At 49.6% G+C, this 27,843-nt stretch overlaps 1 protein-coding gene across 1 annotated transcript; it reads left to right on the forward strand.

The window, feature by feature from the left end:
* Positions 1-5,180: 5,180 nt before the first annotated feature.
* LOC147631539 (uncharacterized) lies at positions 5,181-27,843 on the forward strand. The gene is made up of 2 exons (XM_086808052.1): positions 5,181-5,316; positions 26,828-27,843. Exon 2 carries the CDS (start codon positions 27,046-27,048, stop codon positions 27,532-27,534), a length of 489 nt encoding a protein of 162 aa, XP_086664178.1. The 5' UTR covers positions 5,181-5,316; positions 26,828-27,045; the 3' UTR covers positions 27,535-27,843.

Genomic DNA, 27,843 nt, shown 5'->3' on the forward strand with positions numbered 1-27,843 from the left:
AAAGCAAGTGAATGAAGTTGAAACTGATTTGTCTAAACTAGACGAAGGTAGAAAAGCTTTCTTGGATACGTTTAGAGACGGTTTTTCAGAGTCTTTACCAGGAGAGTTACCCCCTGAGAGGCCAGAGGATCATGCCATAGATTTTATTCCAGGGTCTAGTCCGCCCAATAGGCCATCGTACAGGGTTAGTGCAGCCCAGCAGAAAGAGATTATGACATAGGTTAATGAGCTGTTAGAGAAGGGACTAATTCAGCCCAGTAGTTTCCCGTTTTGTTCACCTGTGTTACTAGTACAGAAGAAAGACGGTTCATGGCGAATGTGTATTGACTACAGAGCCTTGAACAAGAACACAATCAAGAATAGATTTTCGATTCCGCGCATAGATGATATTCTTGACCGTTTGCAAGAAGCAGAAATGTTTAGCAGGATAGATTTGAAGAGTGGGTACCATCAGATTAGAATCAGACCCGAGGATGTGCACAAGACTGCATTTCGCACTACATTTGGTCTCTATGAGTTCTTAGTCATGCCCTTTGGATTGACAAATGCTCTTGCCACATTTAACAGAATGATGGACAGAATTTTCTGTCCTTACAGAAGCTTTGTGGGCACATCCTTTGATGACATGATAGTCTATTCAAAGAGTGAAGAGGAGCACAGAGACCATCTGACAGCAGTCTTTAATGAGCTGAAACGCAACAGATTGCTCATTAATGGCAAGAAGAGTGGATTCTTTCGGGAAGAAATTCACTTCCTTGGGCACATTGTATCAAAGGATGGTGTCAGAATGGATCCTGCTAAGATTGAAGCAATCGTTTCATGGCCTGATTTACAGACTGTGCATGATGTTCGCAGTTTTCTTGTCCTATGCTCTTACTACCGCAGATTTGTACGGCATTTTGCAGAGATTGCTTCTCCGTTACATGCGCTTGAAAAGAAGGCCATTAAATGCCTGAAACAGAAAATGACTACAGATCCTATGTTGATATTGCCAGATCTGTCTAAGTCATTTGTTGTGCAGTGCGATGCATGTGGGAACAACATTGGTGCTGTCTTGATGCAGAATGGCTGAGTCGTGGCATATGAGAGTAGAATACTCTCTGACACTGAGAAGAACTATCAGATTTATGAGAAAGAGCTGCTAGCTGTCACTTACCAGTTGGAAGCACTATTTGCTTGGTGCTGATTTTGTTGTGCAAACGGATCATCAGACGCTCAGTTACTTTCTCACACAGGCAAAGTTGTCAGAGAAACACATGCACTGGGTAAATTTTCTGTCAATGTTCCATTTTCAGATAGTGCATGTGGAAGGCAAGAAGAATGTGGTTGCAGATGCATTGTCTCGCAAACCACAAGTGTTAGCTGTTTCTATTTCTTATCACCAAGAATTGGATGATATGAAAGAGCAGTATGCCAGTGATGAAGATTTTTCCAGGATTTATGAGCAGCTGATGAATAATCAACATCATGATCACTATGTTCTGAAAGACGGCTTTCTCATGATGCATGGAAAGCTATGTGTGACTAAGCAGTTAAGGCCGAAAGTAATGCTAGAAAGTCATGCTCCACCGTATGCTGGACATCAAGGCATTGATGCTACAGTGAAAGCGGTTGAGACTTTCTTTCATTGGCCAGCTTTGAGACGTGATCTTGATGCTTATGTCAGATCTTGCCTAGTATGCTAGAAGGTCAAGTTTGACAGACAGAAGGCACTTGGGTTATTGCAACCACTGCCTATTCCAGAGAGGCCATGGGAAAGTATTGCCATGGACTTCATTTTTGATCTTCCAAGAACAACTACAGGGAATGATGGAATCTAGACTGTTATATGTAGATTCAGCAAAAGCAGGCACACTTCATTCCTGTTAGAAAGAAGATTAAACCAAAGCACATGGTTAAGATTTTTATGCAGAATATCTTTAAATACCATGGTATGCCACAGTCTATTGTTAGTGACAGAGACCCAAGGATGACTAGCTTGTTTTGGAAAGCATTGTTTGAGAATATGGGCACAACCTTGAAATTCTCATCTTCTTTTCATCCTCAAACTGATGGGCAGTCTGAAGAGGCTAACTCTGTTGTCTTGGATGTGTTGAAATGTTGTGTGTTAGAGCATAAAACAATACAATGCATTCCTCTACTGGCAAGGCGTCTTTTGAAATCGTTGAAGGTGGCAAGAAAGTACCTCCCATTCTCCAGACAAAGGATAAGATATTTGAAGCAGATCGGTATGTTGAGGGATGGCAAGAAGCGTATAAGAAGGTCAAATATACCTTGGAAAAGCCACAAGCTAAGCAGAAAAGAGCTGCTGACATGCATCGTCGAGAGCTCTTGTTTAAGGAGAATGACTGGGTCTTATTGCGAAAAGGCACGACTGAGAAAGAGAAAGGGCAAGGAACGTCTGTTTCCTAAGCTGAGTATGCGATATTATGGTCCTTTCCAAGTCTCAGAGAAGATCAGTGATGTGGCATACAGGCTGAAATTGCCAGACACTTGGAAGATCCACAATGCATTCCATGTGAGCCTGTTGAGGCCTTTTGTTGGAGATGTGCCAGAGGATTTGATGCCTGAGGAACAGCTTGAAGTTGAGGAATTAGATGAAATTTTGATTCCTGAAACAGATTCTGGCACATAAGGACAGGAAAGTGAAAGGGAAAGTTGTCAGAAGATATTTGGTGAAGTTCAAGAACTATTCACCAATGGATGCTAAATGGATGGATGAGGTTGAACTGGCTGATTCACCTCAGTTGCTGCAACTTTACAAGAAAGCTTTCTTGTTAGACACTACAGTGACATGATCTGCTTTTTGAAGCTGAATTTTGAATGACCTGTACACTTGTATCATATGTTTGGCAATGTACAGTTTTGACATTTGTTGTCAATGAATGAATGAATGGACTTTCAGTGCTTTGAAGTTGTATCTGTTACACTTCCAATGAAATGATTTACACTAATAGTACAGGACATGTGCTATCGCCCTATGTTGCATCCGGAAACATGTATTTGACAGGCTTGAACTTGCGATGGCACTAATGGTAGTGGGGTTTTTCCTATCATCGCCCTGTGTCATCTGTTAGCAAGAGATACATGCGATGGCACTAATCACCGGGGGAATCTTGTGATCGTCTTGTGTCATCCGTTAGCATGTGGACTTGCAATCGAGGTCGTTTGCTTCTTTCAAGAGGGGGGGGGGGGTATGTCACCAGGTGGTGTACTTTGCTGCAGTTGTTTTTCCTATTTATTTCTTTATATAAATATCTTTATCTTTTTCTTTCTTTGGCTGCTGTTGCTTTCCTCCGGATCTCTTGGAAGAGCTAGGGCCATTGCATTGTCAGTTGGGTCACCCAGTGGGACATTGGACCAGTGGATGGCCAAGCCTGAGATATGCACTGAAATGTGACTACCAGTGAACAGGACATGGTCAGCAGATTGCGAGATTTTTAGACCGGAAGGCTGGAACGGGAAATGAGCTGCATGACTGCCATGTGGCAGCTTTTAGGCCAGTTTCTAAGTACAAGAGGTTGGGCGCTCGATTATCTTCCCCCTGGGCTCATTTTTGTGGTTTTTCAGGTGGATTGTTGCAGGTTAAGAGCTATTGGAGCTTCCCCTTCCCTGTTCTCTATGCGCTGAGGGTTGAGCTTGCTCCCCACAGCCTCTCTTAACCTATATTCAGCTATGGTAATGCCCCTCTAGTGGGCGACTCTAATGAATTATGTACAGCTGTGTGGGGAATATGCTTTTTGGCTGAGGCACGCGCCTCCTTTGACAGGAACAGGAGCAGCTAACTGCTGCTCCAAAGCAGGAACAGGTGAGGGTAGTTACCTCACCACGCAGGTGTCCAATTCAGCACTAAATCAGTGCTGTTTTTGGACTGTTCAGGGGCTGTTCTAAGGCCTAGTTGATGCCAGATTGCAGAGGTAACTTGCTAGGGTCTACCAGGACAGTGTGGTGGTTGTACAGAGCTGAAAACAGGTCTGTACAGAAAATACAGCAAGCTGAAATTCATTGTTTTGGACTTTAATGGGTAGGTTGAGACCTGTGGAAGTGAACTTAGTCAGTTGGGATTCATTCTGAGTTGTTTTGGGACAGTTTTAGTGTTGTTATGCTGGCAAAATTCTTCCAGAACTTGTAAACTTCAGCAGGAACAGGTAGAGTGCCCAATTGCACTCCCGCTTTCTATTTTCAATCTCTTAATCAAGAAATAAATACCGCAAGGGGCGCCGGACTTCGGGGCCAATCTGGTGTTGAGCGAGGGAGCGAGGATTCTGTTTGTGTGTGTGTCATAAAGTCCAGGTATTTAATTGAAAGAATTACTGCGTTATGTGTCCATAGCCCGGTTTCAGAGAGAGGCTCCACATGTATATAGCTTTGAGTTGTTAAGATAGGTATTTCGGAGACCATGGTTCTGAACATGTCGACGCTATTGTGGTCTGTAGTTGCTTTAGTAGAGGGAAGAACACCAATTGCAAGTGAAGTAAGTTTTATGATTTGTATAGCTCATTTTGATTTCAAACCTTTATTTGCTCTTGATTTACTGGCTGAACATTTTTTAGTTTGTCTTCATGTTACGTAGCATGTCTTTAATGCATTTAAAGAACAAACAAAGGAGGTCATCCAAGGAAGATAGACAGGATGAACATTCTTAATGTTATGTAGCATGTTTTTAAGTGCATCTAAAGAATAAACAGAGGAAAGTGTGTGTGCGCTCGATCAAGTGCACTCTCTCTCTCTCTCTCTCTCTCTCTCTCTCACACACACACACACACACACACACACACACACACACACATGCGTGAGAGCATGCACATGCATCTTATTTTGAGCCAGTTGTCTATGGGCACATAGGTGAATCTGATTTTTTCATTTTTATCTTTTGTCGAATTCTATATCACTATCTTTCAAAGGCAAAATATGTAGTTGTTTAAGCACATGGTCTTTTTCTTTGGTGGAAGAAAAAATCACAAATGTTTTTGGGTGGTTTTCTAGGGGCTCAGTGTGGTGTCTGCCACCAGCATTGGTGAAGAGGTCCTTATTGCCTTTGGGGGTTTCAATGGTCGCTATAGCAATGAAGTGCATTCTTAGTGCTTTTTCTTACTGTAGGACTCCTTGCAATGGAGATTACTGCATAATCTTGCTTCTTCATTGCACATTGCTAACTCTCAAAACCACCCTATTTGCAGGTTTATGTTATGAAGACAATCAGAAGGCCAAGTTGCAACCAAAATATTTTGAATCACCAGCCACTTACTGCAGCTGTCAAAGCTACTTATACCACTCCAAGAAATTGTGATGGACATCCCGAAGTCCAAAAATATGGTAATACTCATCATCTTGGTAGACATAGTCTTATGCATGTATTTTTTGTGCTAATGCATTTTATGCAGCAAGATAATATATCTAGAAGTTTTGTTTACTAGAGCCACTGGCTCAAGCACCTGCCCCGACTTGGTGCCCAGTTGAGAGGCTCTCCAATGGATCCCGAGGGGCCAGTTCGCTATCTTGGTTGCCACGTTGGCATTGACATCTCTCCTAAGCAGTAGCTTGCCCCTCTTCTTTTGAGTATTCTGGAGTTCTGCGAGGCTCTCCCTAGCACGTAGAGTGGTGGTGGCGAACCAGGTTGTTCTTGCCACCATGTGGTACATCACTTCGTACTGGGCCTTCTCTCGGGCATGTATTGGCCAGGTACAATGGTTGATCAGGAACTTCTTATGGGACGACAGTATGAAGGGAGGCCAGCTAGGGCCAAGATGGCATGGACAGTGATCATTCAGCCATGTCGTAGAGGGAAGCTAGGCCTCATTGACCCCGCTATTCAGAGCTGTGCCTTCTTGGGCAAGCTGATCATTAGAAGACTTCTTCCCGGTGTGGTGAGCCCTGGAAGGATTTCCTCTTGGCCCGGATTTCAGCCCGAACTTGAGTCTAGAGGGTCCTTGGTAGCAGAGTACTAGATGGAGTTTCATAGAGATGCAGGCCCATGGTTTTAGCCTAGCTTTTGAGGACAGATTTGTAGCCAGGGGCGGCTCAATCCTTAAATTCAGAGCTTTCAATGGTAAGTTGTTCCAAACAATTGTCAATGAGGTGATAGCTAATGTTTGTCTACTACCAGGAAGTCCTGGGTTCAAAACCCCCCTTGGTGCTTTCTTGGCGGCATCGCCTACTACTGGTGGATAATTAAGCACCTATAAGCAAGCACAGGGTGTCCACGGGCAGTGGAAAATCAGTAATTCTGGGAAGATCTTAGGCCAAAGGCCAATCAGGAAAAAAAAAAAGTTATTCCAAATAATTGTTAAGGTCATCCTGACGTGTCATGGGAAGTTGCTGATCCGCCGAGCAATGCTCAAGAGCTCCACCGTAGCTGCTCATCACCACCCTCCTCCCGCACTCGTCACACCGAGGTGGTTGCTCTATCCAACGGGTGGTGCAACCTCTCTTGCAAAGGTCGTGTGGGATCTCCGTGGAAGACAATCACGTGAGTAGCCTAATCACTCAAGTAAGAGAGAGAAGAAGCAAGAGGGAAACAAGAGAGAACATGTCACAAACAGATAGGGAAGCTCATCAGCCCAACACAAAAATGAAGATTGGCCCATATTTGATGGCTCTATTTAAGGGGAATGCACAAGCAGTAGCCAAAAAAGATAAGGAGGAAGGCCCCAAGGGGAATGCACTAGGAAAACCTCAGGACCAGGAAACTTCCGGATAGGGGAAAAAGCCTTAGGACCCGGTATTCTTTGGGACTGGGGAAGAAGATAACATTTGAATTTGGAGAGAGAAAGTTTAGCAGAAAAAAGGGGAAGATTGCCAAGGAGGGGGCCAGCGAGGCAATAGAAGCGGCAAGCAACCAATAGCAGCTGAAGGAGGACTTGGTCGATATAGGCAGCTGAAGGAGGACTTGGCTAATATAGGCAAGTCTGTATTATCCCAAAGGCTGAAGCATCAACATCATGAGGCTACCTCCACTGCTAGCGTGCAGTTGGATATGTAACCTTCACAGCGAGGTCTCACTACACACCCATGTCTGCCCAAACTTAGAGGCATAGGCAAGCTTTCCAGATACCATTGAGATGGAGTGGGTGCAGGGAGCGCTTCATTACCTTCAACGTTGCATGAATGATGGACTGAAGGAGATGATGAAGCTCGTGACAGGGCTGACATAGATAAAGTGCAGCTCGTGAAGACAAAAGCCAGATTGGCAGCTTTGGATGCAGAAGAATTTCCAGAGGTGTACGAGCTGGATGCGGAGAAAATGGAATAGTGGGAAGGTCATGCAATGGATGTGTAATATGCGGAAGCTTCGGAGAAGGATCGGTACTTCAAAACTCAGAAATCAGCACTCTTTTCGCGACGGAATTAACGCACAAACTGAAAGACGATGTGCAGAAAATAGAGAGAGAAGGGGGAGATGGAGAGGACACAGTATTGGGTCCCAATTACCCTCTGTAGGGCCCCCACCACGGATGGTGTATTTGCTTTATTAGAATGATGTAAATCTGAAAACAAATACAAAGTACTTGACCTTTTCTTGGCTGGAAAACCTGCCCTTGACCTTCAGTCCTTCACCCCTTTGCTTTAGCAAGTTCTTGGCTGTCCTGGCCCTTGTATGCTTGATGCACTTGGTGAATTATGAGATGGATTCATGGATTCTAGGCTGGAGTATTTATACTCCCTCTTGCATCCAGTCGGCCAGCTAATAAAAGCCCCACGACTAGGTTCCATTCAATAAAATGCTTTCACACTTAATTAAATGCTGTCCAGCCTGCGCATGCTTTCTGGGACAGCTCCTTGCTGCTGGGCATGCTGCGCAGAGGTGTGGGACTGCCCCTACACCTGGCCTGACCTGCTGGGTAGGGTTTCAAACCCTGTCGGCTGCCTGTCCAGCAGCCCTAGGGCTGGCCGACAGCCCTTCCAGCCCATGCCTTGGCTGGTGGGCAAAGCTTGGGCCCTCCTGGCCCCTTGGGGGTGGTTCTACACTTCCCCCATGCCCATACTAAGAGTGCAAGTGCAATTCTTCGCACTGGGGTAGCCCTATGGGCTGGCCCCATCTCTACATGCAAACCTACATGCCTACTGATATCTGGCATCCAGTTGCAAACCAGATACACAGAACATCTGACATCATTCTAGAGGGAGACTCACAGCGCGGACTGGCACTGCTTCATGTGCAGGACAGTGCACACCTGACCTTGGACTCATGTGCAGGACAATGCACACTTGACCTCGGACGATTGAGATGGATCCCTGGCTGACTCGTCCCGGACTGGGCTCACATGGGACCAGTTCACCATCCCAGGTCCTGCACCTTCTGTACAGAAATGTCTACGTGGCATCCAAGTGCGGGATGCACGTGACATCCCCTTCTGCTTAACTTGACGGAAGCTGCATGGCCTCCAAATAATCCGTCAATAATGCCGGATAGTCTTCGTAAAATTCTTTGTCGAGCCATACCGCTTCATGAGTTCCTCGGTCCTGAAACTTCGTGAGGAACTGTCGTAGTCTTCGGCCTGAGCCATGCTTGAAACGGTGCAGAAGGATCTGTTCTGGAACCATTACTTCTGCTTCATCAATAATGTCTGGTTCCGCTTCGTCTTTGACCTCTGAAGGGGGTGGACCTGCATATGGCTTTAACCAACTGACATGAAATACATCGTGCATAGTCCAACTCGGAGGTAGCTTTTTTTTTTCCGAGAAAAGATCCTTTCATTAGTTATAGAAAAAACGCCCGTAGGACTACAAAAAATCTCTCCTGCTCATAAGAGAAACAGAGCAGTGAATACAGCATGGCAGCCCGGGAGACTCTCCCTAGGTGCTGCAAAATACAAGCATCAGTATAAAGGACTGAGAGGCTAGATCATACAATAGGGGGGGGGGGGGGGGGGGAAGAGCCAAACAGGTGGCCTGTAGTGCCAACGGGGGGATCCCGTGTGTAAGGTGTAGAAGGGGCCACAACGCCAAGTGATGTGAAAGGCCTGGCGCCGCAAGATCGCCTCATCTGAGTCTCCCCGGATGCGGTCGTACTGTCCTCGCAGGGTGTGGATCAACTCCTGCCAAATCCCACGTACAGTCTCTGCTGGTGGCTCCAATCTCCCCTCAAAGGCCGTAAAGCACTGGGCCCTCCAGGTGAACCAAATGGTGAGGCTGCTGAGGAGCTCCCATCGTAAATCCCGCTCCTGTGTCTAGCTGGCGGACGAGAAATCCGGTGCCGGAACCAGGCGAGGCTGGCCCCTAATAAATTTGATGGCCTGACTGCCCTGCTCCATCTCATAGCCCATAGCAGGCCCTGACGAAGTCGACCAAGCAGCGGCACCCCACGTAAACATACCCTCTGGAGAGAGGGGAGCCAGAATACGCAGCATCCGCAGCCAAATTTGCTGCGCCTGAGGGCAATCCCAAAGGCAGTGTCTCTGTGTCTCCATAGGGTGGCCGCATCGGACGCAGGCCGCCGGAAGACCGCTGAAAACAAGCCAAGTGCCAACTGCTAAGCCCCTGTGGGCGACCAGCCACTGAAAAGTCGAGATCCTGCGGGCCTGTCGACTAGCTCAGAGCCGAGCCCAAAAATCCTCCAGGAACTCCTGTGAGAGTCCCTGTAGCCGCCAATGCCCCGCTGCCGCTGGAGAGACCGTCCTCCTCGCCGTCAAAATATGCCGCCCCAGCCGAACAGTATACTGGAAAAAGGTAATCTCTGTGGCCTCAAGGGATGCATAAGGATCGTGCCACTCATACTCCCCGGGGTCCCACTGTAGCCGGGCCAAGGGGCGCGCTGCATATGCCCATATGCGCCAATCCGGGAGCACATCAGCAGGATCGGGGTCTATATGCCACTTCCGAGAAGCGGCGGCCACTACCCGAATCCTCTGAAAGGTGCACTCTGCAACCAAAGGCGACTCCTCCTCCACTCGCTGGAGTCTGCCCTCATCCTGAATCTCAAAGTAGAGGCAACTGCCATCCTCAGTGCAAGCTCTGACAGCAATCAGGATCTCCAACTGAGTAAAGGCTCCCATCCACCGTGGGGTCACTGGCTCGAGAGGCGTGAACCACTCCTCTGTGAGTGCCTCCTGAATATCATCTCTCATAATCAACCCCCCTCTGAAGTGACTCAGCCTCTCCACCTGGATCTCCTCTGGGAGACTGCAGAAGGCCTGCCAGTCTCCAAAACTACGAGCTGGGCCTGCCGCTAAAGGCCCCCAGGCTAAACGAGGCCGAGAACCCAGCATATGCCCCTGCTCTGTGCGAACCGCTGGGCTCCAGATGAGTGGCTGTCTGGCCCGCTCCTCAACACAAGGAGGAGGTCGCTGAGAGCGCCCCGGTCTCAGCAGCTCCCAAGCTCTCAGGATACTCAAAGCAAATCTATCCTCCCATCCTCTACTGAGGCCTGTCCTCCTCATCTCTATGAAGATCCAGCGAATCTCTGGTGCCCAAGTGCCCCCTGCTGGGGGCGCCCGAGCCTGCAGCCGCTGCAAGAGGAGCTCTTTCCAAGGCTCACCGCCTGGAAGCAACCCCCGAACAATAAGCTTCCCCAATAAGGCTTTGCTCTGATCGACTGGATCTATAATGCCCAAACCTCCCTGAGCCAGCGGAAGTGTAATAACTGCCCATGCAACCTTTGCCCGAGCTGGCTGACCGTCCCGCCCAGACCACAGAAAGTTCCTGATCAACCTCTGTACCTGGCTGATGCAAGAGCTCAAGAAGATCCAGCAAGACGTAATGTACCACATGGTCGCTAACAGCACCTGATTTGCCACCACCACCCTCCCAGCCAAGGATAGTCGAGCTGTACTCCAATACAAAAGCTTCTTCCGAATGCTCAGAAGAAGCGGGGCAATCTGCTGCTCAGGTGACAAATCTAGGCCAATCTGGCATCCCAAATACCGCACTGCTGTGCCTGGAGGAATCCATCTAAAACCGGGGTCCGGGCTCCATGCCGGAGTGGGAGCACTACTGATCCAAAAGGCCACTGTCTTGCGCCAATTGATCAATGCTCCCGAAGCTGCACTAAAAACCTGGAGCGACTGCTCTGCCCGAAGAAGATTGGCCTCTTGGCCATGCAAAAATAAGCCTGTGTCGTCTGCAAACTCAGCATCAAGCAAGTCCTCCCCTCGGACTGGGAGCTGAAGTCCTCTCAAACCAACCTCCTCTGCCATCAAATACATGCTCATAGCCTCCGCAAAGAAGAGAAAAAGGAAAGGGGCGAGAGGACACCCCTGACGGACTGATCTGGTCAGCTCAAAACTCGGCCCCCGACCTCCTGCAATCAGCACCTGGCTGCGAGCTGTGGAATACAAAGGTGCCACCCCTCTGATCCGTCCTGGCTCAAAGCCCAGGCGCAGCATAGTGCCCTCTAAGAATCCCCAATCAACTCTATCGTATGCCTTCTCAAAATCGAGAAGCATCACGACCAAGTCCTCGCCAAGAAACCTAGCTCGGGCCGTCGCCTCCCAGAAAGTAAAGATGTTGTCAAGGATACTGCGCTCCTTGACAAATCCTGTCTGAGTAGCATGAATCAACTCCCCCAGGAAGGGCTGGATCCTCAAACTCAAGGCCTTTGCTAAGACCTTGTAGACTGTATTGAGGATCGTAATAGGCCTCCAATGCCGAATATCATCTGATACTCCCTCCCCCTTGGGGATAAGATAGATCAAGCCCTCTGAAAAGCTCTGCGGCATCACCCCAGTGTCCAAAACATGCTGAAAGCCCTTGCGGAGGCCTGGCCCCAAAAGGTCCCAATAGCGCATAAAAAAGGCCGGCGTCAGTCTGTCCTCCCCTGGGCAACTATGTCGCGGCAGGACCCTCAAGGCCTCGGCAAGCTCAATCTCTGAAAGAGGCGCACCAAGAACCGAACGCATACGATCTGTGACCCTCCTCTGCACATGGGCCCACACAGTCTGTCTGCAAGCATCTCTGTCCTCAGTGGCTGGCTCCGCTGAAAGCAGGTCTCTATAAAATGCAGTGGCTATGGCTCTGATCTCCCCGGGCTCAGTAGCTACCGAACCATCCGGTCTACCAAGCTGACGGACTCCTGCCTGAGCATGGCGGGGTCCAGTGATCTCAAAAAACTCACCAGTCACTCTATCTCCAAGCTGCGTCCACTGAGAGGCCTGACGACGATAGTAAAACTCATGTCTCTGCTCCTCTGCCTCTCTAACCTCCTGGCGTGCCTGGCTCAGCTGGGATGCCAACCACTCACATGTCGGCTGTTGCTCCTGGAGGCGCTGTAACGAGGCAAGGCTACGTCTGAGCCGATGCTCCCTCTCGCGAATCTCTCCCAGCCGTGTCAAAGCTGCAGCGTGCAGAAAAGAGCTAAGCTCGATGAGTCCCTGGGCACACTCGCCTGCTGCATCCTGGTCAGAGCACTGACTATCATGCCAGATCCTCTCAATGTCCTCAGCGAGACTGGGGTCTGTAAGTACCCTCTCTGGGATCCTCAACTGCAAGCTGGGCTCCCGTGTCCTCTCCTCCCATGTCAGGATAACTGGCGCATGATCTGAAAATGAGGTGCCAGCGAGAATGCCGACGGAGCCCCCTCGCTCCCCTAACCAGTCGCCCACATAAAAGCGATCAATCCGTGATAAATTAGTCCCTCCCTGTCGACGATCCGACCGAGAGAAACTAAGACTGTCCTGAGAACGGGAGAAAGTCCCATGCTGCCATGCATCAGTGATCCTCAGTGTCATGCAAAACCGATCCCAAGCTGCAAGCTCCGTGCCGTGCACTGTAACATGACTGCCTCCCACCCTATCGGCCGGGTCCTCAAGCATATTGAAGTCTCCCCCGACACACCAATGTGCGGCCTCTGGCAATGCATCCGTAACCTGGGTCCAGAACTCTGCTCTGGCACTAGCATGATTAGGCGCATAGACGTTGAGCACGCCCAATAGCTCATCATGCACCCTCAGAATGACATACTGTGCTCTACCAGGCACAATGATCCCTCGATCCACAATGGCCTGCCGCCATACGTCTGCAATGACCATGCAAACTCCTCCCTGTCCACCCAAAGGACCAAACCCTGCAGACCAAAAGGTATCCCATCTACCAGGCATCACCGAACCATGGGGACTGCCAGGGTCTCTCGGGAAGGCGAGACGGGTGGGGGGGGAGGAGGGGGGGGCGAGGGGGGCGGAGAGGGAGCCGCTGCCGAGACCGGAGCGGGGGCGGGCAGAGGCGAAGGTGGAAGCGAGGCAATGGGAGGGGATGAGGGTGGGGGTGGGGGGGGTGAAGGAGGGGGTGCTGGCATCTCCTGGTCCTCAGTCGCTGCAGGGGGCTCCTCCTGGAGAGGAGCAAAGTTGTTCCTCACGGGAACCCAGTGAGGCTGAGCCTGTGGCTGCTGCTGCAGCGGTCTCTGTGCGTGCTGCTGTGACTGTCTCCCTCGGCGGCGCCCCTGTCCAGGCTGCCACTCCGAGGTCTCTGTGGCTTGAGCAGGTGTCCCGGAGGCAGCCTGCCGTGCCGCATCTGTGGGCGGGCCATCAGGGGCCTGCTGCTGTGGTGAAGGTCGAGGTCTCCTGCGAGGGCAGGCCTTGGCCAGATGGCCGACCTGCCTGCATATGAAGCACTGGTTCGGGAGCCCCGAGAACTCCACTCTCTGATCAATCCATCCCCCCCCTATCCTTGGTAGCTGAATGACCTTAGGAAGGGAGGAGATGTCAGACACCAAAACTCTGACGGAGGGTAGCCCAGCTGCTCTGGCCACCACTGAAGCTGCTGTGGGGCCAGTCTCGAGTACCGAGCCCACCAATGCTCCTAGCCGAGAGAGAAGCGGAAGATACTCCCGGCGGAGTCCAGGGAAGCAAACTGTAACATGAAAAAGGCGCTCTCCCTGCTCAGCTGCTGCTGGATCAAAGCCATGCTACCAAGGTCTGAAGAAAGCCCGAGCACCCCTGATGTCAAGGGGACTCATGGCAAGGACCTTGGCCACACTCTGGGCGGTCTCAAACTCGATCTGATAATGTCCCCGGCCCAGAAGCTGTACGTCCAGGATCTTGCCCACATCTGCAAGCAGGCGGGCCTGGAGAAGATCCCGGATCTCCCCTCTGCAGGGGCGAGTGCCGACTATACGGCAGATGGTGGAATGGGCCTGAAGGCGTTCCACCTCTGCGGTGAGGCTCGCTTCCTCTTCCGGCGAAAGAGAAAGCCTGATGGGGGTGTCCTCGGGGGCGGGCGAGGGGGCTGCTGATGAGTCCCTCTGAGGCGAGGCGGGAGGAGTCTCCATCAGAGTCTGAAGCTCAGGCGTAGGCGAGGCGAAAGCGGAAATCCTGCAAGAAACGGGCTGCACACAGAAAGGCGGAAGACCAGAGGAAAAAAGAAACAAAACCCCCAGGGGGGCGGAGGTCAGCACGAAAAAGGGGGGGGGGGGGGGGTAGAAACGGCGAAGGAAAAGCTGGGGGGGGGGGGGGGGGGGGGGGGGGGGGGGGCGGCGGCGGCGAAAGAGGGGCGGGGAGGAAAATACTGGCGGAAGGGGGCGATGCAGAGGAGAGATGGGCGAAGAGGGGGATGGGGCGAGAAGGCGAGGAGGCGAGGAGGGAGGGGGCGAGGGGGCAAGGAGGGAGCGCAGCAGCGAGGGAGGGGGGGCGCAGCAGCAAGCAGGCGAAGGGGGCGGGTAGAGCAACGAGGGAAGGCGGCGCAGGAACAACAGCAGGCGGGGGGGGGCAAGAACAAGCGCAATGGCGGGGGGGGGGGGGGGGGAGCTGGTGTGCAGGTCGCGCAGGCAGGAGATGGGACGTAGCTTCAGCGAGCGAAAAAAATCTCCAATTTTCCTCTAACTCGGAGGTAGCTTTAACTGCATAGACACCTCATTAATCTTTTTCCGGATGGGAAATGGTCCGAAGCTCCTGAAAGACAACTTTGGGCATCGCTTGTCCACCTGCTTCAATCTTTGCTTCGTAATCCGAAGATACACCCAATCCCCTTCCGAAAACTTCATGTCCCTTCGGTCTTTATTGGCCTGTAAGACTCCGTCACTCTGTTCGCCTCCGATACTGAAGACGAAGTCCTGGTTAACAACAACTGGAAAGGCCTTCCAAACGCTGCCTCATATGGAGTCCTGCCAATAGCTGAAGAAAACGAGTCATTCAAAACAGCTTGAACTAAAGGCAAAAACGATTCCCACTTACCTTGCTGATCGTGGACATAACACTTCAGCACATCAAAGGCCAACTGGTTGTATATCTCTGTCTGGCCATCTGTCTGTGGGTGGAATGCACTGGAAAAATTCAACTTAGTACCAAAATTATCAAACAATGCCCTCCAAAAATGACTGGTAAACTTGGCATCTCGGTCTGACACTATGGTCCTAGGAATCCCGCCAATCGGGTACCAATGCCGAATGAATAGCTGGGCAACATCCTCGGCGGTCACATTGGCCCTGCAAGGAATAAGCATAACAAATTTGCTGAACCTATCAACAATAGTTAAACACTGTGTATTACGCTTACTCGGACTGGGAGGCAGATTTGTGACAAAGTCCATCGAAATGTCCTCTTGGATAAGGGTTGTGATAAGGCAGTCGTGGAGCATACGCCATTGGCATACTAAGAGGCGTAGGAGCTACATGAGCATGAGTAGCGATAGGTACATAGGGTCGATAGGCACTGGCACGCACCGTTGTAGGTACTGTTCCACTAGGTAGCGGTGTCGTACTAACTACAGTGGTAACAGGTGCGCTTTCCGTCATGCTCATCATTGGGATAGGCATTGTGGATTCCTTAATGGAAATTTGAGCCAAGGTTGGAAAGCTAAAGTTACTGCTCGTGGGCTCAACCTGCATTGAGACTCCAGGCGAAACAACATAGGAATTGGCAAAGGCTGTAACAACCCTATCTTCTTTCCACGAGGAGCTTTCACCTTTTGACAAATGTCACATCGTTGTACATATGTAAACACATCACGCCTCATCTTTGGCCAATAGTATTGCCGTTCTAATTTCTCCTGAGTCGAATTCATGCCCCTATGACCACCTGTAATGGCGTCATGGGCATCATGGAGAAGAGCTGCCCGGAATGATTTCATGACACACAGTCGGCCTTTGTAGAAAAGCCAACCATCGCGTATCAGAAAATGGCATGGTCCTGTGGCATCCAATGCCTGTTCCCACTGTGTACCGAATTCCTCGGAATCCGCGTACGTGTGCTTCATGTCTTCTAGTCCTGTACCAACAAGGTCAAGTCTAGTGGTCTGAATCGCAGATACTTGTCCCTTCCTGCTCAAAGCATCGGCCACTGGATTGGCCTTTCCTGGAAGGTACTCAATCATGCCACCGAACTGCTGGAATATCTGACTCCAGCGGTGTTGTCGATCACTCCACTGTGCACTTGGCATCGTCTGAATCCAACGCAATGCCTGATGGTCAGTGCGAACCTCGAAGTCACGGCCATACAGGAAATGTTTCCAATGTTTCAAGGCCTGAATAACTGCTAGGAGTTCACGATCATAGACTGAGTAGTTCTTTTCGGCGGGCAGTAACTTACGAGACATGTAAGCTACTGGATGACCATTCTGTTGCAATACACCTCCAATTGCGATGTTACTCGCATCGGTGATCACTTGAAATGGTTCGTCCCACGAGGCAAGGGCTAAACAAGGCGCTTCTGATAAAGCCACCTTGAGGTTCTGGAATGCCTCCAACGCTCGTGGAGTCATTCGAATCTTTTGCCTCCTTGTTTTCACTCCCTTTAGCAGATCGGTGAGGTCTGCCGAGAGATCAGAAAACTTGTCAATGTGGGTGGAATATGCCTGGCATATACCCACAAATGATCTAATGTCATAAGCAGTCTGAGGTACTTCCCAGTTAACAATCTCGGCCACTTTAGCCGGATCAAGTCGAATGCCTTCGGCACTGATTATATATCCCAAGTAATGTACCTGGAACAGATAAAATTTTGACTTCTTTTCATTGACATAGAGCTCGTTGCTTTCCAGCAACTTAAGGACTTTCTCCACATCAATGTCATGCTGCTTAACTGTAGCTGAAAATATGAGTATGTCGTCCAGAAATATGAACACACACACTCCAATCAACTCCCGGAAAATACGCATCATCATGTGATTAAATGTAGCTGGGGCGTTCGTCAAACCAAATGGCATGACCACAAATTCATAGTGGGTCCGTTCTGTACGGAAGGCTGTCTTGGGGATGTCTCCCTCTACAATCCGTACCTGGTGGTACCCACTCTTTAAATCCAATTTAGAGAACACCTTAGCTCCATTCAGCCTCTCGAGAATATAGTCAATTCGAGGCATCGGGAATGTGCTCTTGATAGTCAGCTTGTTGAGTGCACGATAATCGACACACAACCGAGAAGACCCATCTTTCTTCTTGACAAACAAGATCGGTGCTGCAAATGGCGACACGCTGGGGCGGATGAAGCCAGCTTGCAACAATTCTTGGAGTTGGCGGTCCAACTCCGATTCCATTGCCTTAGAAAGGCGATACGGGAACTTGCTCGGGGGTTCCGAGCCTGGGAGGAGGTCAATCTTGTGATCCTCCGGTCTGGCCGGGGGGAGCTGGGGAGGGAGACTGTCCCGAAGAAAAATCTTCTGGAACTTTTCATGGAGAACCGAGTACTTCTCGGAAGCACTGGCCACCGTCTGGGCTGGCTGGATGTAAATCATCGCACACTGTGCGCCTTTCCTGACTGCTCACTTAGCCTGCAAGTGGCTTATGAGCGGAAAGTTTGGAATACCTGGCTCACACTTAATGGTCACCGGGGTGTTTGACACATTCCGATCAATCTGGAACGTGTGCTTGTCCCACTTGACATCAGGAAGAAACTTGTGAAACCACTGGATACCCAAAATTATGTCTGCTCCTACAAGAGGGGCAACCATAAAGTCACGCACAAACTCTATGCCCTGAATCACTAATTTGGCACCTAGAGCATACTTGACGCTCGTTGTCATACCTGTGCTAAAACCCTCAACCTGTTTGTCCACCGGAGTCAGCTCGAAACGGGCACGCCTAGCGGCCTCTTCCGTGACCACATCCTCCGTGCTGCCGCTGTCAAACAAGACAACGACTCTCTGGCCACCTATGTAGCCAAAGGACTTGAGCAATTCGTTGCGCTCATACTCCTGGTCATGGGCGCCCTTCTGCTTATCTTCGAGCTCCCGGCTAATAATTGCTCCAACTGAAGCACCGGGGGTTGAAGAACTAGGGGTAGCCACTGGGGTCTGTGTGGGAGCTGTGCTCACCACGGAAGCTGTGCTCACCACGGAAGCTGTGGAGGCGGCGGCGGCCTTTGGAGGCTTCTTCGGACAATCCCGAGAAGTATGTCCTTTTGTGTGACAAAAGTAACATCTACCCTCCTTCCTGTACTGAGAAAGCTCCTCAGCACTCAACTTGCCACCTGTCTTGCCTGCCTCCCCTTTCTGGTCTGGAGTAAGCTTAGACGCATTGTTCGAGTTCTTGGAGCCAGAGGCTCCCGGGCTCTGTCCTGGGGGAAGACCCCGTCTGGTTCTGGCTTTTGTCCCCCGAGGCGTTAGCCTTGGGAGAAGCCGGTTGGGAAGTCTTGGGCTTGCCACCATTGTGTTTCATTTCTGCACTCTGCCCAAGCGAGAGTGTGTCCTCAAAGGTGGCTGGCCTAAACATACACACCTCCCATTGGATTTGCGTGTCCAGGCCATACAAAAACTGCCCTTTCTTGTCCGTATCAGATAAGCCTAATTGCAGACACAAGGCCGAAATTTTATTGGCAAACTGAAGGACTGGTTGCGCGTTCTGACGCGCTCCCCTGAACTCGTCTTCGAGTTGCTCAAGGTAGTGGGGCGGTAGAAACCGCTGCTTAAGGTCGCGGACGAACTCGTCCCACACATAAGCTGCCATACCTGCTCTGGTGTGGGCATGAGCCCACTGAGTCCACCAAGGGATGGCCTCACCTTCCAAGTACCAACTAGCTAAGATCACTTTGTCAATATCTGTTTTCCTAACTGCGGCAAAGTAAGCTTCAAATTGATGTAACCATGAATAAAGAGTAGTGGGATCGAGTTTACCATTATACTTACTGAAATTCATTTTCTCGGGAAAATGATTCGAGGGCGCCGCCGGTGTCAATCTGGCGTCCAAAGCTCTGAGGTAACGCTCGTGTTCCACTCGTTGCATGGCGTCGTCTTCTCGTTGTCGAATCTCCAGTGCACGCATTTGCATCTCAAGCAAGGAGCTTGGCTGCGGCTGTGACCCCGCGAGAGGGTCCCTGTGACGAGGATCTGGTATCTAGGATACGGAAGGAGAGGGAGGAGGAGATGGAAAACGCGACGCTGGAGAGCGAGAACGCTCCTCCAGAGCCAAAATCCGCGCCTTCTGCTCATCTAACTTGGTTGTCTGGTCGGCGATTGCTCGCATCATCTGCTGGAACATGTCTGTGACACTCAAGCCGGATGCCCTCGTTGGGCTGCCTGGTGCACTCTGGTCCCATGGTTCTGGTTCTCTCTCGTCGCCAAAGTTCGCCATAGCGGGAAAATGCAATTCCTTTCCGGAACGCAATCTGACCATCCACTATCTGTGTGGGAGACTTCCGGAGGCTTCCGGAGGCTAAAAACCAACCGTCCTTCGAGGGACAGGAGTCACTCCGAAAGGGGTAGTCCACCGGCGTCTAAAAACCAATCACATGAGCGAAAAAATTTTCTGGTTTTCTTTGCTGAATCTTTGTCCTTGAAGTGAGCTCTGATACCACTGTAATATGGGGAAGCTTCGGAGAAGGATCGGTACTTCAAAACTCAGAAATCAGCACTCTTTTCGCGACGGAATTAACGCACAAACTGAAAGACGATGTGCAGAAAATAGAGAGAGAAGGGGGAGATGGAGAGGACACAGTATTGGGTCCCAATTACCCTCTGTAGGGCCCCCACCACGGATGGTGTATTTGCTTTATTAGAATGATGTAAATCTGAAAACAAATACAAAGTACTTGACCTTTTCTTGGCTGGAAAACCTGCCCTTGACCTTCAGTCCTTCACCCCTTTGCTTTAGCAAGTTCTTGGCTGTCCTGGCCCTTGTATGCTTGATGCACTTGGTGAATTATGAGATGGATTCATGGATTCTAGGCTGGAGTATTTATACTCCCTCTTGCATCCAGTCGGCCAGCTAATAAAAGCCCCACGACTAGGTTCCATTCAATAAAATGCTTTCACACTTAATTAAATGCTGTCCAGCCTGCGCATGCTTTCTGGGACAGCTCCTGGCTGCTGGGCATGCTGCGCAGAGGTGTGGGACTGCCCCTACACCTGGCCTGACCTGCTGGGTAGGGTTTCAAACCCTGTCGGCTGCCTGTCCAGCAGCCCTAGGGCTGGCCGACAGCCCTTCCAGCCCATGCCTTGGCTGGTGGGCAAAGCTTGGGCCCTCCTGGCCCCTTGGGGGTGGTTCTACACTTCCCCCATGCCCATACTAAGAGTGCAAGTGCAATTCTTCGCACTGGGGTAGCCCTATGGGCTGGCCCCATCTCTACATGCAAACCTACATGCCTACAGATATCTGGCATCCAGTTGCAAACCAGATACACAGAACATCTGACATCATTCCAGAGGGAGACTCACAGCGCGGACTGGCACTGCTTCATGTGCAGGACAGTGCACACTTGACCTTGGACTCATGTGCAGGACAATGCACACCTTACCTCGGACGACTGAGATGGATCCCTGGCTGACTCGTCCCGGACTGGGCTCACATGGGACCAGTTCACCATCCCAGGTCCTGCACCTTCTGTACAGAAATGTCTACGTGGCATCCAAGTGCGGGATGCACGTGACAGGATGACCTCAAGGAGGTGTGGGGAGTGTATCTGGAAAAGCTAATAGCGGTTATACAAGCCCCCACACCTTTTTGCAAACAGTTGGCTCCCCACCAGTCAAGAGGTGGAAATCTAGATGGGGGGTCCGAAAATCCGAATCTGGCCCTGACAACAGGCCTAGAGCCAATAGAGGCCTTGGAAGCACCAGCAACAACAGGCCAAGTGAGAAAAGAAGCCGAACAACAGAGGAGGCGCCAGCAGAGAAGAAGAACTGCACAAGGAAAAGGAGTAGTTGCGGCAAGAAATTGATGTCTAGAAAAAGAGATTTACTATCTTGAAGGGAGAAGGAAACAACCGGTCGTGCAATCAGAAGGGAAGGGGAAAGAGATCGTTTTCTGGACATGATCAACAATGGATCTCATCCCCGACAATGAATTAAAAAAGCATGTGTGGGCCGCCACAAAGAAAGAGAACAATGAGGTTGCACTTGGAAGAGTCTAGATTGAAGAGTTGGAGGAACTTATCAAGGAATTCAACGAATAGTAGAAACAAGATGGTAAGGCCCTAAAAAAGGAAGTGGAGGCAGCTACACTTGCAAGAGTGACCATAGGCAAAGGTGGTAAGATGACCATAAATGAGCTGAACGTCGCTTTGACGACAGCTAATGCTGACCTCAAAAAGAAAGTAGATCATATGGAGGCTATGAAGAAGGCACATGCAGAGGAAGTACAGTCCAAGGACAAAATGCTTCAGGACTTCACAAGCTAGGCCAAAAGAGAAAAGGAGCAATGGAGGACCGACTTAGAAGAGTGCAAGAAGAAATGGGCCAGAAAAGCCTGAGTGTTTGGAAGGAGACCGCCCTTAGGTGTATGCAGAATTTGGTCCAGACGGCACACCAAGCGGGTGCCATGAGGCCTTCCGAATTGGGACGACTTTGCTAAATTCATGAGCCAGTTGCCTAAGGCGGTAAGACAGGGCTAGAGAAGCTCCCAGGCAGCCAACAGCTTGACAAGGAAAAAGTCCCTCCCTCGGATCCAGAGCCGTGTGGGGAAGCAATGGGCTCTTATGACTCGTGGATCCGGGTGAGGAGGCAAAAGCTTACTCATAGAGCAACACTGCTAGTGCCCCTCACCAATGGAGTCACCTAGCAGACATAGAAAAGAGGATGCCAAAGTCAGAACCATTAGGCATACCACTCTACGTATGGAAATGGAGTCGGGGTGGGAGAAGAGGGCCAAGAGAGCCAAAACATATAGTTTTTGAAGATGATGCCATCACCCCAGAGCAGACAGAGCCCCACGCCTTTGTGGAAGGCCTTGCCATAGACACAATGAAAAGGGCCAAGGAAAAGTACCAGGAGGCGTGTCCCATAGACGTGCAATTCTGACGGGCGGACAAGAGGACCCGATTGGGGCATGCAGCAGGAAAAGAGCCTATGAGCCAAGGTATGCCCAGGACCACCCAATCAAGTTCGTTTCAGGGGGCATTGCAACAGAAGAAGAACAAGAAGGTGGATGGAACATGCCATAAGCATCTGAACTGCAGGGTCCGGACTCAGAGGCAATCTGGATGCAAAATTTTTCAGAACAACAAGTGTGGGCTTCACTGTGGCGGCATAGGCAGTGTCCATCGTGATCGCCAGGTGTTTGCGGTCAAATAGCCGGTTTGGCCACCGCCCAGACTGACTAGTTGTGTGTACAACAAACTATTATGGTTTGAGCCTTCTTGTTTTGCAACAAACTATTAATGGTTTCTTGGAAACGGGTAGTACCCGGATGGATGTAAGCAGCAAAGGGGGAATTACTCGGATATGTATGGATTAGACCATAAGGAATAAGGGGGATAGTTGAGTGAGAAGTTCATGAGCTGAGATTTTGCCAAGGCATGATATTGTATTGTGGATGGCTCAAGCTAATACTAAAGAATGTTACATGGGTTGGCTACTTTCTTGTATCTACGTTGTGCTAAGCATAGCTTTGTCTATTCTACATTTGTTCTGTGTTAAGTGCATTCCTGTCTGGACATGAACTCCTGTCCAGAATCATGATAGACCTAGGAGCTAATTTGCTTGCAGTCACGGTTAACTCCCCAAGCTTAGGAAGACAAGTAGCTCCACGTGCTAGCATTGGCTGATTGCACTCAACATAGTTGCATTAGTTGCCGCTCTTTTGGAGTTGACTAGGTGGTCCGGAACCACATAAGTGCCGGGTCTTGACCGGACATTGACATACAATAAGTCACGAGGGCTCCTCCAGAGGAGGATGGGCTTGGGCTTGAACTGGTTGAGTATGCTTCCGTTGCAACAGTTGCAAAAGTTTCTCATTCTTCACTAAGTGGCATGTTGCCACCCCACCACCATATGTACAGCTGCCTCTGTGAGGTTTCCATGCCACAGGTGCATTGCACTGACATATTGGTTTCCTTGGCCTTGACCATGGCCTTGACCACAAATGACCATCATATTTTTGGTGCATCCCATCCATACTTGAACCTTGCCCAAATGTTGAAGGTAACTCAAAGCAAATATTCCCATCATATTGTCTAAGTAGCTCTATGATTGCAACTAGTTCACTTGACTATGCTATAAGAGACTTCATGTGATTACTTTTAGAATTTTGTAGAAGCCATGGCATCACATGTTTGACTAAGTTGTTATCCCCCTCATCATCACCATCTAAATCAACCTCATAGTTTTCGTCGAACTCCAAGTCAACGACCTTGTGGATTGGCTGTCCTGCATTGTGGTTTATTTTTTTAATCTCACCTTCATCTTGTAGAATTTTTATTAACCTCCCTGGAGTGCTATCTAAGTCTATCACTTTGGTGCGAGCACTACCCTGCCCTCTCATTCTTCCCTCGACCCATAGGATTTCATTTTCATCTTCACTATCCACAACATGCTGCCCTCTCATTCTTCGCTTGATGCATTGGATTTCATTTTCATCTTCATTGTCTGGCTTCTTCACAATGCACAAGGTGGTACTCACTAGACAAAGATGAAATGCTGATGTTTGTCAACATTCCATTGAGATGGCATCTCTACCTCTGTCTTGACAACGCCATGCAGCACAATAGCATGCATGGCAGCAAGTCTGTATGCAGGTGGCAACATACTCTATAAGAAATAACAACTCACTAATAGTTTTCCATCCCTCAATTGAACTAGACGGGTAAGAGTGCTCTTGCCTACAGACCAAGAAATAGTAGCTTCATCCATCAGAGAAACAAGGGATTTGAGAATGGGATTGATAGAATCTCTTGAGGTCTCTTCTTAAATAAAAACAAGTAATTCGAATGCCCCTATGGACCATGTACAATATTCTTTCATTAAAACACAATTAAATCTCGTAAGGAAAAATATTTGAAATATATAGCCATCATCTCCATTCGAATGCTCCGTTCCTTCTTGTCTACTGCGCGTGTGTGTATGCAAGGTTGGTGTGTCTACTTCATCCCGACAAGGAGGGTTCTTGGCGAGGAGGGTTTGTCTACTTCATCGCGACGAGGAGGATTCTCGGCCCACTCTATGGCACACACATGCTGTGTGCGTGTGTGTGCACCACAACCAAGCAGCGCGTGCGCTACTTGGCTGTGATGCTACATCAGGCTCATTTCGAGCTCCTTCCCCCACAGGGCTCCATGTCAGGACCATTAGGTTGACATAGCTCCCATTCTAGCTACCCTATCGAGAAATGGTGACCCTACCATAGAGCAGGCACGCTGCATAGCAGTGGTGCTAGAGAAGGCTCATTTCGAGCTCCTTCCAACTCAGGGCCCTTAGTAGGCAACACTCCCCCACAAGGCTCCATGTCACGACGGGTGCTCTATGGCACACACATGGTGTGCGTGTGTGCACCACAGCCGCGCTGCGCGGCTGTGGTGCTAGAGCAAGCTCATTTCAAGCTCCTCCTTCTAGCTCAGGGCCCTTAACAGGCACAGGGCTCCATGTCAGGATGAGCGCTCTATGGCACACACATGGTGTGTGTGTGCACCACAGCACAGCATGTGCGCTGCACGGCTATGGTGCTAGAGCAGGCTCATTTCGAGCTCCTCCTTCCAACTCGGGGCCCTTAGCAGGAAACATTCCCCCAGAGGGCTCCATGTCAGGATGGGCGCTCTATGGCACCCACATGGTGTATGTCTACCACTTGATGCATGAGAGATACCAAGCTTATCCCAAGGATTTGGGTTGCTCTGAGAGGCCATAAGAATTAAAAAAAAGGGGGCCCTCAAGGCCAACTTTTTTGTGCTTATGGCCTGATCTACATGGCGGCAACACCTTAGTCAATATGTATGTCATGTGGTGCACTTGCAATATGGGATCCAATGGATTCTGGAGTCGGAATTAGGAGATAGAATTCGGAGTCAGTATTTGGAGTTGACAGAGCTCCCATTCCGACCCCCGTATCGAGAAATGGTGACCCTTCCCCATAGAGCGGGCACGCTTCTCGGCTGTGGTGCACACACACACACACACACACCATGTGTGTGCCATAAAGCACCGGATGGCACACACATGGTGTGTGTGTGCACCACAGCCAAGTAGCTGCTTGTTGGCAGTGGTGCTAGAGTAGGCTCATTTTGAGCTCCTCCTTCCAACTCAGGGCCCTTAGCAGGCAACATTCCCCCACAGGGCTCCATGTCACGAGGGGCGTTCTATGGCACACACATGGTGTGTGTGTGCACCACAACCAAAGCAGTGCACGCGCTGCTGGCTGTGGTGCTAGAGCAAGCTCATTTCGAGCTCCTTCTTCCAACTCAGGGCCCTTACAGGCAACATATTCCCCCACAGGGCTCCATGTCAGGACGGGCGCTCTATGGCACACACATGGTGTGTGTGTGCACCAGAGCCGAGCAGCGGGTGCATTACTTGGCTGTGGTGCTAGAGCAGGCTCATTTCCAGCTCCTTCCAACTTAGGGTCCTTAGCAAGCAACATTCCCCCACATGGCTCCATGTTAGGATGGAGTCACGAGTCGGAATCAGGAGACGGAATTTGGAGTCAATATACGGCATCAATATCCAGAGTTGGGATAATCCAGAGTCATGAACCGTCAAAGATCTGGAGTCAAAATCTGGAGCCGAGGGAGATCTGGAGAGAATAAAGGACCGATCAAGCGGATTCTACTGGATATCAGAAACTACAGAATTTTGGAAACTATGCGGACTTCGAACCTATCTGAATTCATCTGAATACTCCGCGAATCTTGATTCTGAATTCATCTGAATACTCCTCGAATCTTGATTCCAGACTTTGAACATATCCGGATCCATCTGGATAATCTCTGGACTCCAAATTTTGGACTTATCCTAGCTCATCTGGATCTAGGCTCATCCGGATTATTCCGGATATTATCTCGCTCTGCTACTCAACTCCAACCAGCCACCCTGCCTTCGCACCCTAGCTACTTCGGATTTCCGGATCACAACTCCGGACACATCCGGTTCTATCTGGATCAAAATTCCAGATTCAGGACTCCAAATTTTCCTGATCCGACTTCCGCACATATCCAGATCTATCTAGTTCCTTTTGGGTTGGAGTTTCGAACACATCCGGGTCCTTTCCAGAGCTTTCCAGAACCAAATTCTAGACACATCTAATCCTTTCAGACTAAGGATTCTAGACGTTTGAATATTCCATAATCTCTCTAGATCTGATTTCCAGACACATCTGGGTCCTTCTGGATCTTCCTGTGACTGTTTTTGGTTTACACTCCTCCGATTCAGATTCGGATTCCGACTCTCGATTTTGTTTCGGCATCTGACTTTGGATTCGGATTCATGACTTTGGATTTGGATTCTGGGTTTTGATCTGGACTACCAGCTCAGTTTCAGTTCTGACTCGAATCATTAACAGTCCGATGATGCTGGCTCAATTTTAGCTCAGCTCGTAGCTCGCGGGTTTTTCTCGGAGGATGGTGATCCCACAATGGCATCATGGGCTCAAAATTTGATTACACACAAGCTTTATGTGTTTGGGTAGGCAGTGTGAAATGGGCTATGCGATGTCCATTCAAGAGGTTTGCATGCACATTGAACTGCTGGCAGGTGCAGCTTGCTTTTTATTGTGTAACACAAGTTGTAAAAAATGATTTAATCATGGTATTGATTTGGCTTGCAGGGAAGCGTACTTTCCATAAATGGAGCTAACTCCTTCTAAGAAGAAACCCCCTCCTACAACAAAAAGTAAGTTTGCTTTTCAAGTTGGCAAGTGGAGGGTGTGTGTGTCATCCTTTTTCTTCTTCACCATTCAATGTTTTTGTAGAGATTGCATATGCCTTTCGGTCAGGCAATATTGGCCACAGGCAATATTGGCCATAGAAAGGGTGCCCGTAGTCTATGGTTTCTTCCAAGGTTGTTGGAAGAAGGAAGAGATCAAAGAAAGACCCGGTTCCCTCAGAGATTGATAGAATTCAAAATAAGGAGGTGGATCCCAAGATTGAGGAACAATCAGAGGAGGAGGTGGATCCTGAGATTGAGGAACAAGCAGAGGAGGAGGTGGATCCAATAGTCCCATCTCAAACCAGGCAAGGTGACAACATGACTGTCATCTTTGAGATAGCCACTATGGTGGAAAGGCCACCTAACCACCCGCCTAGCTTTGGTAATGATGTTCCAGAGAGGATTTTGGAGGACGTGGTTGATAGTTTCATCATAAAGAGATGTAGCGATCCGCTTTGCATACCTCTTCGTAGGGTAATGGAGAATTTTTCCATAAGGGCTGTTGGACCCGGGACTGATGGATTTGTAAACAGCTTTGAGAAATCAGGCTATGGTGTGTTGGGACCTCCATTTGTAGTCTCCTTCAAGAAACCTGGCCATGATTAAGAAATTGTGTCTGGAGATGATTTGAACGAATGGGGGCATTGTGGAGAGAGGTAAGCGAGGAGTTTGAGCAAAATCTTCCACCCGAGTGAAAAGATCTTTGAGGCAAGAAGTTTGTTTGGGATGGGAACCATAGACTTGTAACTTAGCTCACAATGATCAATACTCGTAAGTTGTTCAAAGCTAGTACTATACTCTTACTTGTCCCCATAATTTTGATGATTATCTCTTTACTAGTTTTGTGACATTATGTTAATTACATTACTCCATGGTTAAATGGAGGTATTGCAAGGTGAAGTGCCAGTTTGTGAA

This window comes from Cibotium barometz, chromosome 14 (genome assembly GCF_041138505.1).
Source record: "Cibotium barometz isolate CiBa-2024 chromosome 14, ASM4113850v1, whole genome shotgun sequence".
Classification (NCBI taxonomy): domain Eukaryota; kingdom Viridiplantae; phylum Streptophyta; class Polypodiopsida; order Cyatheales; family Cibotiaceae; genus Cibotium; species Cibotium barometz.

Excerpts from the sequence above, each read along its gene's own strand:
- LOC147631539 (XM_086808052.1), top strand. The coding sequence starts at position 27,046 with ATGGTTTCTTCCAAGGTTGTTGGAAGAAGGAAGAGATCAAAGAAAGAC.